Here is a 16,998-nt window from a genome sequence, read left to right as displayed (position 1 = left end):
GTTGATGCAGCAGCAGCAAGTACCTGACTGCCAAAAGGATAATGACAGACGTGATTGCCCCATGCAATCAAAATCTAATGGGTAGAGTTAGCCCATTACAGACACTCCTCTTTGGTGGATAGAGGTACACCAAATTTTAGTCAGGAGCAGCTTCAGAAACAAGCTCTGTGTCCTAAATGCAGGGCTTTAAGATGGAAAGAGTAAGCAGCCATGAATGAGAGAGGAATCACTGCACAGTGTGACATGCTGTACAAATGCACATAACATGCTCTCTTCTCCAGCTCCCAATATTAGAAATGCTTATGTGCCTAGACATCCTTTTTGTACCACATGCTCCACCTTTCAGGAAATGCTTTGGAAGCAGAGACCTTTTCTGGCAGCCCCAGCCATGCTGAAGGTGATGCAAAGGTGAGGGGTGTGCACATCAGCCCTTTCACTGCTTGAGACTGAAACACTGCGTATTGGTCTCTAAACAGCTCCAGCCAAGACGGTGGGCATTGCTGAGAGTAACATGACAAGCACTGGGCCGTTGTCTAGTTAACCCACTGGTGCTGAAGATCCCAGCATTTATTGATGGGACACTGCCTTTCTGCTGCATCCCCCTCCTAAACCCTCACACCAGCTCTCATTGCTAAAATGCACTAAAGAATTATGATAAAGAGAAATAGGAGACAAAGTCCAGCAGCTGTAGCATTCTCTGCCAGAGCAAATCTGAAGGGAGAAGAGCCTGGGCTTTTGATGTTACCCATGGGCACCTCCAAGTTTGAAATGTGAACTCTGTGCAGCTGCTCCTGCTTGGACTGCCCGCCTCAACCAAAACACAGAGCTATAAAGGATTTGCTTTTATTTCTTGTTTTGAGTTTCCCCTGGGGTAGAGGAAAGCACAAATTCTGTCAGGAAAGAACAAATACTGTTAAAGGAGAAGTTAGGGGCACCTTTGGTAGGGGAAGGATTCCCGGTAAGGGGCTGGAGAAACAGGAAGGTGACACTAAACAAAACAGGAACTTAGAGTAGTGAAAATGTCAGGATCCTGGAATTGAACTAAGATCCTTATACAAAAAGATGAGTGAATATTGTGATGAACATATTTGGAAGTACCGGTGGGCAACTGGATGACCCCTCTTCCTTCTGTTGATAAATAAAGCATAAATACTGAATGATGATCCCATCCACACCTCTTCCTTGGGTTTTTTCCTCTTAATTTCTTCATTAGTCTTCATTCCTCTTCTTTGATGTCAGCTATAGGTTTAGCCAGATATATTTGGGTACTTGTTTTACTCCACTGCAAATCTGTTTACTGCTGTTCCTTCTGAATATTGTAAGAGAATGTCAGATTTATTTTTTTTTTAAATCTTTCATTCAGTTTTTGCCCTTTGCCAATAGAAAAAGATAAATGGAGGGTGGCAAGGCTCAAATTTTTTTTCTGCATGTATTTATTTTTTTGTTAAGTCCTTGTGTGGTTTTTAATAAATTTGGTTTTCTTTCAAAAATATGTTCCAAGATGCTGTTAAAAAAATTAAACAAAAGCCTTTCTTGGCAAGCATCTCCACACTGGTTACTCAAATGAATGTGTGAAAACAAACTAGAAATGGCCAGAAGGAAGTAAAGTGGCTGCTTCCAAGAGCCTGAAGGGTTGTTTTCTGTGGGATGGAAATTAAAAAAAATCTCTTGACCAGGTAGTCCTTACACATATTGGCAGGAGACTAAAACCAGAGAAGTTACTCTTCCCAGCACAGCTGCTGCTGCTGCTGTCACGATGCAGTGTCCCACCAGTGGGATCCTGCACTGCCACTGGAATTTCCAGTGGGACAGTGGAGAGCCGTGCTGGAGGTGGCTCTGAGGCAGTGAATTGGGAGCTCAGGGACTGATCACAGAGTCTCCTGGGCTGGAGCACACCAGAGATCAACGAGTGCATCCCTGCCTTACTCGAGTCTCACTGGAGAGCTCCAAGACCACAAGGCAGTGCTTTGCCCACATTTACTGCTGGGTTTGCATTCATGATGAGACCATGGCCAGGGAAGCAGCCTACACAGATGGGGAGGGACTGTGTCACTTGAGGTAGCTGTTGCTCTGAACTGTCTCGTTACGTAGCTCGTACTGCAGTTAGCAGTATTACAGCCCACAGGAATAACTGACCTTATGAAAGAAACTTGGCTTTTATATCAGATTGTGTTCACCAAGCCTTGACTTTTGTAACTGCACATAACTTCCTCCTTTCTGTAAGGACATGGACATAGATGAACCAGAGCTGCATTTGGAAGCATGTGTACACTGTATGTGTACAAATAACAACAGAGTTTGCAGAGACTGACACATTGTGGTGAACTGGTACTTGGCATCTGAAGCATTACCAAGCAATGAGAACAGCTGGAAGAGGGGAATGAAGAGGGTAGTTCTAATGCAGTGAAGTTTGATAACAGGGCAAAATTTTGGCTGGGAAGCCCTGGGGACACATTCCCAGACAAAGTCTCACACTCTTGAGATGCACCTCAGTCTCCCCTCGATATCCCTCCACTTATTGCAGGGTAAGGGGATGCCATACTGCAAGGTTTGGTCAACCAGGACAGAGCAGCACCCCTCCTCTGAGCTTGTGACAGCGCTGAGTTGCACAGTGGCAGCAGAGAAAGAACTGGTAGGGGTGCCAGAAAGTGATGGCAGAGGAATTTAGCTTGCCAGAGCCCTATCTGCTGTGCTGTGGAGGCTGGTATGCAGTGACAGACGACTGCTGGTGGGTAGGACATAAAAGAAGGTGACATCCCTGCCATTTCCAGATGTACAGACAGCTTAAGAGATAGATGGTATATATGAGTCCACTTGTCACACATCCAAGTTTTCAGTAATGATCTGACAGGAGGAAAAACCACAGCAGTGATGGTGAGTGGAGAATCACACTCATACCTCAGAGTGGCATTGCCACACGGGATTGACTCATGCTGGAGCACTGCTTTCTCACCATTGTCAGGTAGCAGAGCTGGCTCAGAGTGATGCTGTTGTCCTGCTCATACTTTAGTTCATTCCAGCAGTCATCAGGATCTTGTGCAGCTGCTTGGCAGAGATTGAAATCCCATGATTGCTAGTCTCGGGAAAATTCTCAAATTATGTGTTAGAAATATATTAAAGACATTGCACCCATAAGTGGATTATTTCTTGGAAACAGGTCAAACTGTGTGTTAGAAACCAAGAAACAGAAGTTTCTGAAGACAAAAATCACAAAATGGAACTTTCATTGCTCCTTTCTGAAAAGTTTTCTGCTTTCATTTTTACAGAATAGGTGTCTGTAGCCAAGCCTATGGTGTGATTCACCTTGCTGTTCCCACCAGAAACAGATCAGGCAGGACCTGTTTTCAAATTGGTTCTTTAGACCTTTGAGGTCCTTTGTGCCCTGTTAGCTGTGAAGTACCCAATCACCTAAAACTTCCATTTTTAGAACAAGGCTTCCCTGCACAAATGTCCCCTTCTCATAATACTTTTTCCCAGCAGGGGACTTCCCCTCAAATTTAATCCTAAATGAAAATTAAGAAGTCTTAGATGTTTGCATTGCATGTTTGTTTGCATTGCACTGCACTTGTTGCAGTGGGTTGGCTGCATGCTTCTGGTTGCTGCATCTTTCCAGCTCCTGCAAGGTTGTTGCTTAAGCAGGCAGTGTTTGCCTTACTCTGAGGTCTGATTGAGGTAACAAGTGCGTGTGAGCAGCAGCAAGCTGCTGGCAAAGAGACGTGGCAGCAGAGGTGTTCACTGCCCTTCTGCCCAGTCAGAGCTCCCTGTGTGAGGAGAAGGCTGAAACTGCACACAGCTGATCTGCTGCGCTGCAGGGAAAGCCGTCGGTCATGGCAGTGGCACTCTCGGCTTATGCTGAATCGTCACAGGCCAGCTGTCTGTCAAACAGCTCTGTCATCTTCATCTTAAAAACTCCACACGTGCACCTGAACAGAGGAACTTTAAGTATTTCCTTTCAGGAGCATCACCTATGACATTTCCTCTCATAATCAGTGAGCAGGGATTCCTTCCATAGCACCTGCACAGCAGTGACGCTTTACTTCTTGATATTCTGTAGTTGTTGGCTGAAATGGTATCAGCTTTTCAAGCCATAAGCACATCACATTCTTTTACCAAAAAATATCACCTTAAGAATTAAGACCTTAATATTTTGATATGTTGGTCTATGTAGCAAGTCATTCATACATATTATGTCTAACACCATTGTATCAGAGGAAGAAATTGCAGAATTAATTTGTTTTTCTTTTTGTACTCCTACATCATCCATTTCTCAGTATTGTCAATATTTTAGTTTGCCATTGTGACTGCTGTTCACTATTTACTTGTTGTATTTAGAACTTCTAATCATTTATTAGAAATTTGAAAGATCTACAGGAATGATAAAGTGTGAAGAGGTGTGAAAATCAGTTTCAATTTCATTTTGTTCTGTGCATTTATTGCTGTCATTGTTAGCTAACATCCTCCTAGCTTACTGCACTCTGCCTACAATCTAATCTATCTTGAAGAGTCAGCAGTCTATGAAGTGATTGTAAGGATCTTCAAGTGCCTTCAATGATTTTCTGTACTTGGACTGCAAAAGCATTTTGTTGTTGATAGATAGAATAGGCACAATAAATCCTATTGTTGTGGTTCCTAGAACACTATTAAAACTTCCTATTATTTGTTCCTATTAAAAAGGAACAATCTGGAGGGCAAAGAACATGATAAAAATTCATCACAAGTGGACACAGAAATAATGCTACTAGGTTTGACTGCGTCACCTGGCATCACAACACCTGTGGATTTCAACCTCATACTGCAAGTCACATATGGTTAGCTCTCCCTTTCTCCCTGGAGAACACAGGATTTTCTGGTTGTGATGCTCTGCAAGGCAGTGCCCTCTACTCTTCTGTGGTTTTTATTATTTGGTGAAAATATGCTGCACTTACAACACTGTGCAGCTATGGGGCATTTACTTTTAGAGTGAAATACAGTCTTATTGGCCACCTCTTGAAGGACGCTGCCTGCATCTTACCTCACTATTTCATTTTTCAGAAGACTCTGGACTAGAAATGTGCAAGCTGAGTTTCCAATTTTCAAATGTTTAAGTTTTTAAAAAGCAGGAGGGGATTATATGGCTAATTCTAGCTCATTCCTACCCCAGCTGGCTTGCACCTTAGTCAGCAATCTTCCCTCCCTACTCTCTGCTCTGGAAAGTGTGCTGCCCCTGGCACTGCGGAGGAGCTGCCGTCCGGGGACGTGGGCAGCTGCTGCCTACACTGGGGATTTTACTGCGGGGTTTGTGTTAAACTGGGGCCACTATAAACTGACCCTGGCCACTTCCCTTGTCCAGTCGCTCTTCTATCCCACTGGTAGACCCTGATCATGTTGTTTGCCTTACATAAAGCCCTCTGGCTGCCCTAATGTAATCCATTCCCTCAGCTAATTCCCAGATTATTTATTATGGGCCCCATCCAACGCCTGTGGAAGGCAACACAACGTTCAGCTGCCTTGGCAGCTGTTGGACCAGGCCTATGAAACAAGGACTTTTTTGCTGTTTTCAGGGCATTAAGAGCTTGGATTGCTTAAAAACTGTACAGCACCTTTTGATCAGGATGAAAAGACAGAAGGCAGTAGAAAAAAATTACCTTTGAAGTGGCATCTTCTACTCTTCAAGTACTTTGGAGATGCCTTAGAGGAAAAGATATTGCTTGGTCAAGATAGTCAACCAAGCCCCTGAAACTGTCAGGAGATGGATAGGCCCTCATGGGGCAGCATTCTTCACCCTTCCCGTCCTCTTGTCTGTGAACAGGGAAGCCTGTTCTCCATGAACTCTGTAGGCAATGGGTTTATACAGACATATAGTTACCCAACTGTGATGCTGTTTGGTTTTTACCTTTTTTCTTTTGTATGTTCTCTGTATTCTTCGCACATATATTTGTAACCCTGTGGCCTATTGTATTAGTGACTAGTTTTCCCAGTACTTTTCCATAGCCTTTCCCTGGGCAAAAAGAACAAATTCCAGAACTCCAAGGCCCCGGGGTACAAGGCCCCAGTGCTATCTTGGTTCTTCCTGGGAACCAAGGCTGAGAGTACAGAGGAGAAAACTCCAAAGAAAGGGCTCGAACTGAAGGAAAATTGCATCATTACTTGTCCTCCTAATTGGTGCTTTTTATCAATTATGTTAATTTCCTAAAACCTAAAATAAAAACGTATTCACCCCTAGAGGAGTAGGCTTTTGTGGACATCTTTCCATAACTGCTCCTGAAGGCCTTCAAATAAATATCTGCTCTTACATTACCTCCTTACTAAAATTATCTTGAGTTTCATTTCCAGGTTGGGAAAAAGGCAACAACTATATGCTACCAGACAGCCGTCAGTGAATCCTGGAGACACAGATGGATCTAGGATGGATCCCGTAGTTCTACATTTGAGAAATACAGCTTTTTGGTCATTATGGTCCAAGAACATAGGAAATTAAGGAATCAATCTTCTAGCTGCCTTGGGGAGTTCAAAGTCCTTGGGGAGAAAGGGATCTTCTCACAAGAAAAGGAAGTAGCATCAACCTAGGGGAACCTCAGTTTCTTCTTCCAAATGCCAAACAGAAGAGACAGTAGATTAGCTTCAAATGGTGGTACATTTCTCAGTAGCTGCTTCTGTGATGCATTGATACTGTATTATTCTTCATCTGTTAAAAGTAATATCTTGGTTAAGTAAGGACATTTTATTGAATGCTCATTAACCATTCCAGTCATCATTATTAAATTCATCTCTGGGCCAGAGACTCCATTCTGAGAACAGTGTAAGTCACTCGCAAATTACAAATTATTTTGCAATTCCACTTTAGTTATCCATACATTATATCTTAGTTGTGACTGTCATTTGCATGACAAATTCTCAGGCAGGTTTCTGTCAATAGAGAAGGGCTTCCCACAAATCAGCATAGTTAAGCTTCCAGTAAAACTGATGTTGCCTTTTGGAGTCAACACATTCAGGCTCCAAAATTTAAAACCCAAAGGCATCCATCATTAGTAAATGTGCTGCACAATGTGATATGTACCAACTTGCCTCAAATGAAATATAATTAAGGTGATTTAATAGAGACTGTATCCAATAATACTTCTTAATGTTTAATTTAAGGGAAATGAATTTGCAATTTCATTGCCTGAGTATAAAACACAGTAATAGTTTGAGTGAAGGAATCCACTGTTGATAAAATCTCTTCCGATTTTATCTTAATTTTGAAGTAAAATGGGAATTGATCTATGCCAAACAAAAGAGGCAGTTTCTGGGTTGCTTTTTGGTTATAAAGATAGGTGTGGAAGGGCTTTGGAGCTGCTGGTTTCAGCATACACTGCAGTCGCTCCTTGATCCCATTTTGGAACAAGACCAAGGGAACATAGGCCTTTGTACCAGTCTGGCTTCCACCAGAGATACAAAAATTGTGTCTCACTAGGCCAGGTCCTCAGGACAGTTGGGTGATTGGGATGGAGGGTGTGCTGCAGCACACAGCTACTGTTAGCTGTACTTTGCAACATCCATTGCGTACCTCATGATTTCAAGGATGGCAATGAATTCAGTGTAATTTCTGTTCTCCAGACTGTCAAATGACAATGTAATCGACATGTAGATTACATTTATTAATTTTTCCAGAGTATACATGTAGTTCTGGACATTGTCCAAGGTTTCAGTTGATACCCAAGACTGAACTATCATCAGAAAATTCAGAATACAGCATACTGTTCTTCTACAGCCTCCAAGCTAATCAGTATCAATAATTAATAATAATTCATATGTGTTTGTTTTTGCTTTACAGGTAATACTTTAACTCCAATATGGGAAAGCAAAACAGCAAACTACGCCCTGAAGTCATGCAAGATTTGCTAGAAAGTACAGACTTTACAGAACATGAAATCCAGGAGTGGTACAAAGGCTTCTTGAGAGACTGTCCAAGTGGACATTTATCTATGGAGGAGTTTAAAAAAATATATGGAAACTTTTTTCCTTACGGGGACGCTTCTAAGTTTGCAGAGCACGTATTCCGCACTTTCGACGCCAATGGAGACGGAACAATAGATTTCAGAGAATTCATCATAGCCTTGAGTGTAACGTCGAGAGGAAAACTGGAGCAAAAGCTGAAGTGGGCATTCAGCATGTACGACCTTGACGGGAATGGCTACATCAGTAAGTCAGAGATGCTGGAAATCGTGCAGGTAGGTGCTGCTCAGAGGCACCCCTGGGCTCCCTCCTTGAGAGCAAATTATGAAGCAATGTTACACTGAATGAAAAACTGGCAACACTTGTTTACAATATTCAATAACTGCTGGGATATAAAATGCTATTTCATTTGGCAAAGTTTGTGTCACAATTCAGACTACAGCTTAATATCCACTGCAAGTTCTTCCTGAGCAACAGGCTGCATGGATATTTCTTCCCTGAGAGCTCTGTTGGGCTTGAGCACAGCAACTGCTGATAAATGTGATTCCCTAACCCTGTCAATTAATTATGATTAATTGCAGTTGAACCAAGTAGGTATACTAGAACAACCAGGCAGTGTACTTTTAAGGAAGGCAGGCTCCCTCCACAATAAGAAGCAAATCTTTGAAATCATGTTATTATGAAGAACCAGCTCAGCTCACATATTATGAAGGTGTTTTGTCCACCTAATTCCAGTGAGGTCTGCATTATTAGAATCATACTAGCTGTCTTCATATTAAATTGACAGTATAGATAAACCTTATCTGAATAGCTTCTTTGGTTGTGTTTGCTTGTGGTGTTAGTAAGAGTCCCATGTCACTGGCTTTCTCCAACGTTTTTGCCCTTGAGGCACATCACTCTACTGAAAGATTTGAAACATTTTTTTTATTTGGCAGTGTATTTACACAGCTTGAATCTGTATAATGCAGCACTGTTAAAAAAAGAAAAAAAAAAAAAAAAAAAAAAAAAAGCCTGTTATCAAGATCCTTTCCTTTCCCTGGAAATTTTGAAGTGCTAACAATGTACTGTATTATTCAGACTTGTATTTGCACTGAAAATCAAGGGAAAGTAATGCACACAAATTACAGGCTGTGATGGCCAGCTGCATGTAGGGAGTCAGACTAACGGGTGGTGCTCCTGTCTTTCTACCAGGGCCCTTCTCACATTCTCCAAGCAGTGGCCAATACCAGCACTTGCACAGCTTCAGCAAGACCATATCCAGAACTAAGCTGCAAATCTAGAATTTGTTTCTTTCACTTGGTTTGTTTTGTGCTCCTGTGTCTGAGTTGAGGAGCAGGACCTCCCTGTCTGCGCCGTGACAAACCCCATGGAATATTTGCATTAGAAGATCCTCTGGTCCTTACAAATCTTCCTCTCCCCCAGGCAGGGTAAACAGACTGTCAATTATTGTTTTTATGTCTGTAATCCTCCTCATGAAAAAACAGAAAGAATCCCCAAAGAACTAACATAGTACACAGGAAACACAGGAACCAAAGCTGGGTGACCGCCCACTTCTCTGGAGGAGGAGACACCCCGGAGGCTGCAGGACTCCTCACTGCAGTCGAGGAGCCCGGGAAGGCACCATGCTGACAGGCAGCACAAACCCCCCGGGCAAGGAGAGCTACAAACAGGCAGAACTTGGCCACAAATTTGTTCATGTCAAATGAAATTAAAATATCAGTGGTTCAGTTTTCTGTAGTGGGCCAAACAAGGACCAGCAAAGCTGGAAGCTTTTTCCAGATTTGCTTGCCAGCAAGTCTAGAGGCTGAAATGCTCTGCCTCCTCTTCATATTTATGTCAGTACCAAATCATAGCATTGTCTTTTACAGCCATGATGCCATCATCAAACAAAATTGCAGCTGAGGGGTCAGTGTAGGGCGGCATTCTGTCAACATGTGCATCCAACACCGAGCAGCACTTTGGCTGGGCACAGCCCTCAGCCTGGCACTCCAGCGGTCCCTCTGCACTTCTTGGGAGCTTTGGCTCTCTCTCCTTTCAGACTGAATGTGAAACTCAACTGCATGATGCTTATAATCTCACCTCATTTTGAGGGACCCAATTTTGAGGGGCCACATAAAAAGCAATTACGGAAGTGAACAGCGTGAAAACCAGTTATTTCTGTACTGTGGACTATCAGCAATTTTTAAACCATGAAAGCTGCCCTTTCTGTGATGGAGCTCCCCATAAGGCAATGTCCTTGTAGATCTCACCCTGTTCTCTTCTTTCAGGTTTTTTTGAATACATTGGTCTCCTTGTATTGCACTGGTCACCAGGAACTCCTCCCAGTGGGATGGGATTTGTTGTGTAGTCTCTGGAAACATGTTCAGCTGATATCTGAAACTGAAGTAGATGATCATATTTTCTTGCTTTGATGAGAAGTTCCTTTGATGTAGAGTGATTAGATACAAAAAGCCAGCAAACAACTATCACTTTCATTTATGAAAGATTATTATTTTTTCATATGGAATGACAAGATTCTGTATCAAATGTCTTCCTGGGGGCGCTCAGCCATCACAATTTTTCTGAGAGTGACAATCAGAACTCTGACATATCTCTATGTCTCAAAGGAACCTATTGCAAGTCCCTTATCTAGCATACATTTGCAAATTGATAGAGTAGAATTATGTTTTCATTGGGATTTTTGCCTGAGACAATACATCAAAATGAACACTAAAAGAAACACCTTTAGTCTAAAAGTCTTAGTTTAACAGAAAAATACTGTCCCTGTTACTGTGGGATTACTGTATTTTAAATAGCATAGGGGCAATGCACACTTTTCTTCTTTTTTAGTCTGCTTTTTTTTTTTTTGTGTGCTTTGAAATCCCTCACTCTGCAGTGATTTTCACTGTTATGCTGATGCTTCCTTGCATTTTCTTTCCATTGCTCTGGCCTAATCTAACAGCACTGCAGGCAATGCAGGCATTGCACGCTTGCCCAGCATTGCATTAAGGATATTGAGGTGACAGTGGTACAGTAGCACTGGAACAGCAGAGCTGCTGGTCAAGATGTCCCACAGGAGCCCTTGTGACTGGCCAGCTGCCAAGGAGATGAAGGTGGATGGTCCATAACAGCTTTCTCAGGCCTGTTTTCCTTGCTAGATGGCAAAGCATCTGCATTCCTTTAAGCTCTGTGCACCATCATGTCCTTAACCACGCAGGCACAGCCCAGTGCACTCACCATGCCTGTCCATGAGCATCCCTAGGCCAGTCTCCAAAAAACCCTGCTTAGAGATCACCTGGAGTCACCTGCACAGTTTGGAAGCTGAAGGACTTTAGTGGTGGGCTGACAATTGTAGAACCTCAAAAAAGAAGGTCCACGGGATACTGCTGCACTCACCAGGCATAGCACATCTGCAGACTACTGTGGGAAGAGGCTTCACAGTCTGCCCTCTTGACAGACCTTGTCACAGCTCCTCTCAGATTCATGTCTCAGGCTTTTCATGTCTCCCATATGTTTACCTATAATCTAAATAGCCCAGTCCACTCAAAAATAGCTGCAAACCAGTTAGAAGATTTGTTCCCCTTGCTGAAGCAGGACATATTTGGCTAGTCTCTTAAAATAAGAGTTCAAATGAGAGATGGAAACCTTGCTCTAAGGATACATTTTTTCACTGTATGGACTCAAAAGGCATTTTAAGAATACTGAGCAGAGACAAGAATAACACTTTCAGTTTAATAAAAACAGATCACACACGTTTCACTTGCTGGGATAGCTTATTTGCAAGCTAGGAAGAAACAGAAGCTGGTATGGTAAGAAGCAAAAGCTGATATGACTCTGTAAAGACAGTGTCAAAAATCTCCATGAGACTGAGAGGAAAACAATTTTTTTCAGGCCAGTCATTCACTTCATGAGGCCTCTAGCCATTAGAGCTTATTTCAACAGAGTAAAAAGGATCAACTGAAAATTTGTGCTGTCATTGCTGCTGCCATCACCATAATGAGCTTTTTGACAGTTTGCCAAGCATACCAGGAAGATGCAGCCCTCACCAAAGCTTCTGGCCTGAGTGCAGCAGTGGCAGCCAGCAACTGGGAGCAAAACCTGTGTGAATGAGCAAAGGGATGAGATTTGCCCTAAAATCACCCATTGCTGCTCATCCACATTGAGCTGGAAAACCAAAGGAGAGAGTCCAGCAGATGAAGCTGGAGCCTGTGCTTGCTCCAGTGACGTACACAGGGCTCTGGAGGCACAACTTCCTGGTGGCATTCAGGGGTGCCAAGGAGCTGTAAGGAGCACTCCTGACAGAAGTTCACTTATTAAAGCTGCCCTGACTCAGGAGACTGCTGACAGGTATCAACTTCCAGTGCAGAATGCCACTGATGGTGTTCAGCCCAGGTTCTGGGAGGCTGAGAAGTTGCACTCCATGTCCCAGGTCCTAGCCCAGGGTTAGCACAGCCCAGTTCTATGTAATTATTGCATGAAACCAAATTCCTTTCAGAGCTTGCTCTTTCAAACATACAATAAAGAGTTTTGTGTAGCTGCACTGAATTAATATGGGGTAAGTCTCAAGATTCTTAATCAGCTTTAGCTGGCTTTTACTTTGGGAAAACTTCCCAATGAACTTCTGAGTAAGGACATAAGAATTTGTCCAGAGTAACCATTTTCAGCATGAAAAGAACGCTCACTATGTTATTCCCATCTGGCTTTCCTAGAATATCTCATCTGTTATTCCCTTCACACGCCTCTGTGAAAAGGACCCTGTAGGATGAAGTCATCCTGAAGTGCTTTTTTTGTCCTAAAAATCTGCATATTCTTACTATGGTTACTTTGATCAGGGTAAACATGCCCTCACTCCCAGTCTGGGGCATTCCTCCCACACTTTCAATGCAGATTCTCTGCTTTGCCATCCTCTCACCCAAGAGAGAGGGAGTGACCCCTCCACCTCTCTTCCTACCCCAGACAAAAGCCAGACAGCTTCAAATGCTTAAACACTGGCAGATTTATAAGCCTCATCTCTGCTCTGACCCTTGCAAGCCTTGCATGCTGATGAGGATGAGCAAGGTCTAAATTCTTACTGTCCACCCTCTCCATTTTTTTCCTTCCCTATTGCCTCCTTCCCCCAATTCCCTCATCCCTGTGTTTACATGCTTGCATGTTCATCCTTTCTTCTGTGCTCCTGGTATCAGAGTATTATGGTTGTGTGGACAGCATCCCTGCCTCTACTGAGGCTCTGCCCAGTACTCTGGAACAATAATTCTCCTGGGAGATGTGAAGGGTGAGCTGTTGGCAGAGGAGAAGCCAGCAAGACGGCCAAGGAAGAGGCTGCTCCTTAGTCTGAGTGCAAAATGTCTGTGCTGCTTAGTGGCATCCTACATCTGTGCTGTTACATTCCTGGAGCCAGATGATCTGAGCTGCTAGGCAGAGTGACTTAATGAAGGGAAAGAGGGGAGAGGGGTAACCCAATGAGAAATCTTGGCTTGCACAAAGGACCCCCCCTCCCAAAGCAGGATGAAAGGAAGAAGAAATAACTAAAGCAGTCAGGTGACAGCAGGTGACAGCCAGTGAGTTGCAGTGGGCAGCAGAAGGGGCCAGTTGGACCAGGGCAATGCTGCCTTGGACTCGGATGTGCTGCCCCTCCACATGGCTGGGAGGAACCCTCAAGGCCACCACCCTGCAGCCCTCTGAGTGCTGCTGCTCTCCCAGGTGTGGCACTGCAGAGACACCTAACACAAAGCCCTGGTGCTACATGCTTATGTTTGCCAGCAATGTTTGGATAACCAGTGCAGAGACAGATCTTCATTCTTATTTCAAAATTAATATTACCCCTCTTTCAGGGGCAGCTAGTACCAAAGGTGGCTAATGCATTTGTCTGTGCAGGGACTAGATATCAGTGGTAGTGGTGCTCTGCAGGACCAGAACATCTGGTCTCTGTGGAGAAAATTGTGGAAGGGATTTTGAGCTGTGCACACACAACAACCCCCAATGAAAAGGCCACCTCCTTGATGGTCTAGTCTTTGTTATCTGTGCCATGCATGCAAATGCTCTCCCCACAGACAGGATGCTTACAGGGAGGGAGACAAAGGAGATGGGGGAGAAGCAAAGGCAGGGTGAGGAGACAGGTGTGATGAGAATGAAGCCTGTGTGCCAAAAGCATGGAGATTCATTACAGCACACGACAAGACCTTGGTGGTCTGGCTGTTCCTCCAGGGTCTGGGAGCTGCCATTGCCCAACGTCTTGTACAAATGATAAATTTGTCCAAAGACTGCTTTAATAAGGAAAAATGTAACCTTAGTCCAGACCCAGATGGTGTTTGATCATAACTAAATAAAGAAACACAGTATTCCATAAATGAGTGTCTTACTGAAGAGGGAAGCTGCATGTACTGGTGCCACCCAATGCCCTTCAGCATCCAAAGAGCAGGTCTTGCTGGTGCTCCGAGGATATTTTCTGCCTGTTTCTGTCACGAGAAGATCACCGTACCTTTGCATCAAGATAATGTGCTTCTTACCAACTTCTTGCTCCTGTCTGTCATGCAGGCAATCTATAAGATGGTTTCTTCTGTAATGAAGATGCCAGAAGACGAGTCAACCCCAGAGAAGAGGACTGAGAAGATCTTCCGCCAGATGGACACCAACCGTGACGGTAGGCACCGTGCAGGTGGGGTGGCTGGGGTGTCCCAACACATGGGAGGATCTGCAAGGTCAACAGGGTGTAGGCAGGCAGGTCTTCACCTTCAGGGTTGCTTTCCCAGGAATTTTCCTGGCTTCCCCAGCTTCCTTCTGTCATGCTTGTCCAGAGGTTTAACAGGTGTGCTGCAACCCACCACGTGGTCTAAGTAAACGTGTTTCTTTTCTAGGAAAGCTCTCTCTAGAAGAGTTCATCCGAGGCGCCAAGAGTGATCCGTCCATCGTCCGTCTCCTGCAGTGTGATCCCAGCAGTGCCGGGCAGTTCTGAACCTGTACTTTGGATTAATTATGTATCTGCTTTTTTTTTTTTTTTTTTTTCCTTGCCAAACAACATTCATGGTAGTGTTGCCTCTGTATGGCCAATTATGCCTTCATTTGTGGCATTTTATAGCTTATTTTGTTGTGGATTAATTATAAGAATGCTGAATTGCTCTTAACAATTTGTCCAGAGCATGGGCAGTACTGTTCTAAACAGATATTGTGGTGTTATCATTGTTTTTAAATTTTTTGTTTGTTTGTTTGTTTGTTTGTATCTGTTTTGGAAAGTAATGTGTTGAGGAGGAGTAAACCAACAACAAACCCCTTGGCAGCAAGACACACTGACAGATTTTAGATTGCTGCTTTAGTTGTTAGGTATTCACCTGCAGGACCTGAAAGTGTAGTAAGGCTGAACCAAAGGGTTTGTGATGCGTGGGGTAGGATTCACCTGGAACCTCCTCTCCTGTCCAGGAGGCACCAGTTAAGATCAAAGACAGGACTGGGAAGAAGTATGAAAATGCAAAACATGTGTGGGGCGTATCATCCATTCCTATGCCTCGTTGTTTCAATGCTGTGAACACTTTCCAGGTTGTGAAGAAGGGACAAAATGAAGGTTGACATTTTTTTACTAGGTTTACAGTGGTTGAAGTCATATGGCTTTATCTGAAAATTCAGCAATTTGCAATCCTGATCTCCAAATCCACAACTGACAATACCTCTTGCCATTTGGGATCAGCAAAAGCAGACACAGATATGAAAAGCTGGGTCTTGACAATGAATTTAAGGGAGATACGTGTTGAATGTGAAATTTTCAGGTTAGTAATAAAGCAGTTGCTACTAGGGAGAGTGGGCATTCACGTGAGGAACTCACAGACACCTGCAAGCAGCTCCAGCTAAGGCACATCTGCTGTTCTCAATGCTCTTGCATAGCAGGAAGTTTTGGGGGTGTTTTTGTCTCTCTCCAGGTAGCTACCAGAGTTTCTGGGCCTGCTCTTAGGGGAAGGCTGTCATCAAAACTTGTTTTAAACATAAAATTGTAGCATTTATATTTCACTTATTTTAGTAAAGTTCAAAAAATCTGTACTGAAATGAGGAAATGGTACGCTTTATGATATATTTATATATATAAAAATTAAAACAAAAAAAGATCAGCTCTTGAGAGAAATGTTGAATGTTTATCTTTCCGCCTAGGTGCAGGAGTTCTGAAATTTGCTGCTGCAAAATTTTATCTTTTGGTCAAAGTTGCTGTATGCAAAGCTAGTACACACATGTGGGATTTTTTAGGGACTTTACAAGTGCTGTTGCAAAAGAAAAGCTGGAAAAGCTTTAGCAACAGGAGGCATTATGCTGACTAAATTGGCATTAATCACTTATTAGCTGAAGTCTGCTTTGTGATCCTGCTGGAGAGCTACCCATGCAGGCAGCAGCACGGTGTTGGGAATTCATGAGCTCGTTAGAGTAACCTTTGTCTGACAGACAAAGTTGGCATTTTGTCAAGTGACCTTGTAGATGCTAATCCCCAGTAGCCTTAATTTAAAATAAACCAAGTAAAAGAAGTCTGCTTTGCAGATGATGATTAGCTAAGTACTAATTAGAAGTCACGAATAAGTAGTTGAGCATAAATAATCTTCTGTGGAACACTAGCTAGCATGTACAATAACTGACAGAAGCAATCCTATACTTAGTTTTTCCATACCATTTGCTTTGCTAGGTGTTGGGGGCAAAGCATTTTAAGAGAAAATAAAAATAAATTGAAAATAACATTGTTAATTAGTAGTACTAAAATTTTTATGAGTGGCTAATAACACTCAATAAATGTCTTCAAGCACACATCTTTGTCTCAAACAATCACAAAAATCCAATTGACTATAATATTTCCATTACATTCATCAAAATACTGAGCCGAGATGAGTGTGGGAAAAAAAAAAAGCAAAGAGGGCCCAACCACAGGCACAAACAGATTTTAATACCCAGCACTTTCAGGTGTTATGAGCAACACTAGCAAGTTTTGCACCAATTCTTCTGGCTGATGAAAATACTCCGTCTCCTTCTCCCAATTCCTAATTAGACACCATGTGCACAAATCTAACCCTTCAAAGGATAGTCTGTGCTTACCTTCTTCAAGGTCATTTTCTGCTTTACCTAGAGAGGTTTTGGCCCTCT

The 16,998-nt window shown here is 43.1% G+C and overlaps 1 protein-coding gene across 2 annotated transcripts in view; it reads left to right on the top strand.

Annotated features, from left to right (window-relative positions):
- Positions 1-16,665, top strand: part of NCALD (neurocalcin delta) — a 49,724-nt gene extending 33,059 nt beyond the window's left edge. For both annotated transcript variants that reach the window (XM_053974964.1, XM_053974967.1), the window contains exons 2-4: positions 7,793-8,189; positions 14,428-14,533; positions 14,748-16,665. In XM_053974964.1, the coding sequence (XP_053830939.1) occupies positions 7,812-8,189; positions 14,428-14,533; positions 14,748-14,845 (582 nt within the window). In that variant the 5' untranslated portion in view covers positions 7,793-7,811 and the 3' untranslated portion in view covers positions 14,846-16,665. The remainder of the gene's footprint in view (positions 1-7,792; positions 8,190-14,427; positions 14,534-14,747) is intronic.
- The last annotated feature ends 333 nt before the right edge of the window (positions 16,666-16,998 follow it).

Source organism: Vidua macroura, chromosome 1, assembly GCF_024509145.1.
Source record: "Vidua macroura isolate BioBank_ID:100142 chromosome 1, ASM2450914v1, whole genome shotgun sequence".
Classification (NCBI taxonomy): Eukaryota; Metazoa; Chordata; class Aves; order Passeriformes; family Viduidae; genus Vidua; species Vidua macroura.
Note: the sequence above shows the minus strand (reverse complement) of the source record. Positions and strands in the feature narration are given on the sequence as shown.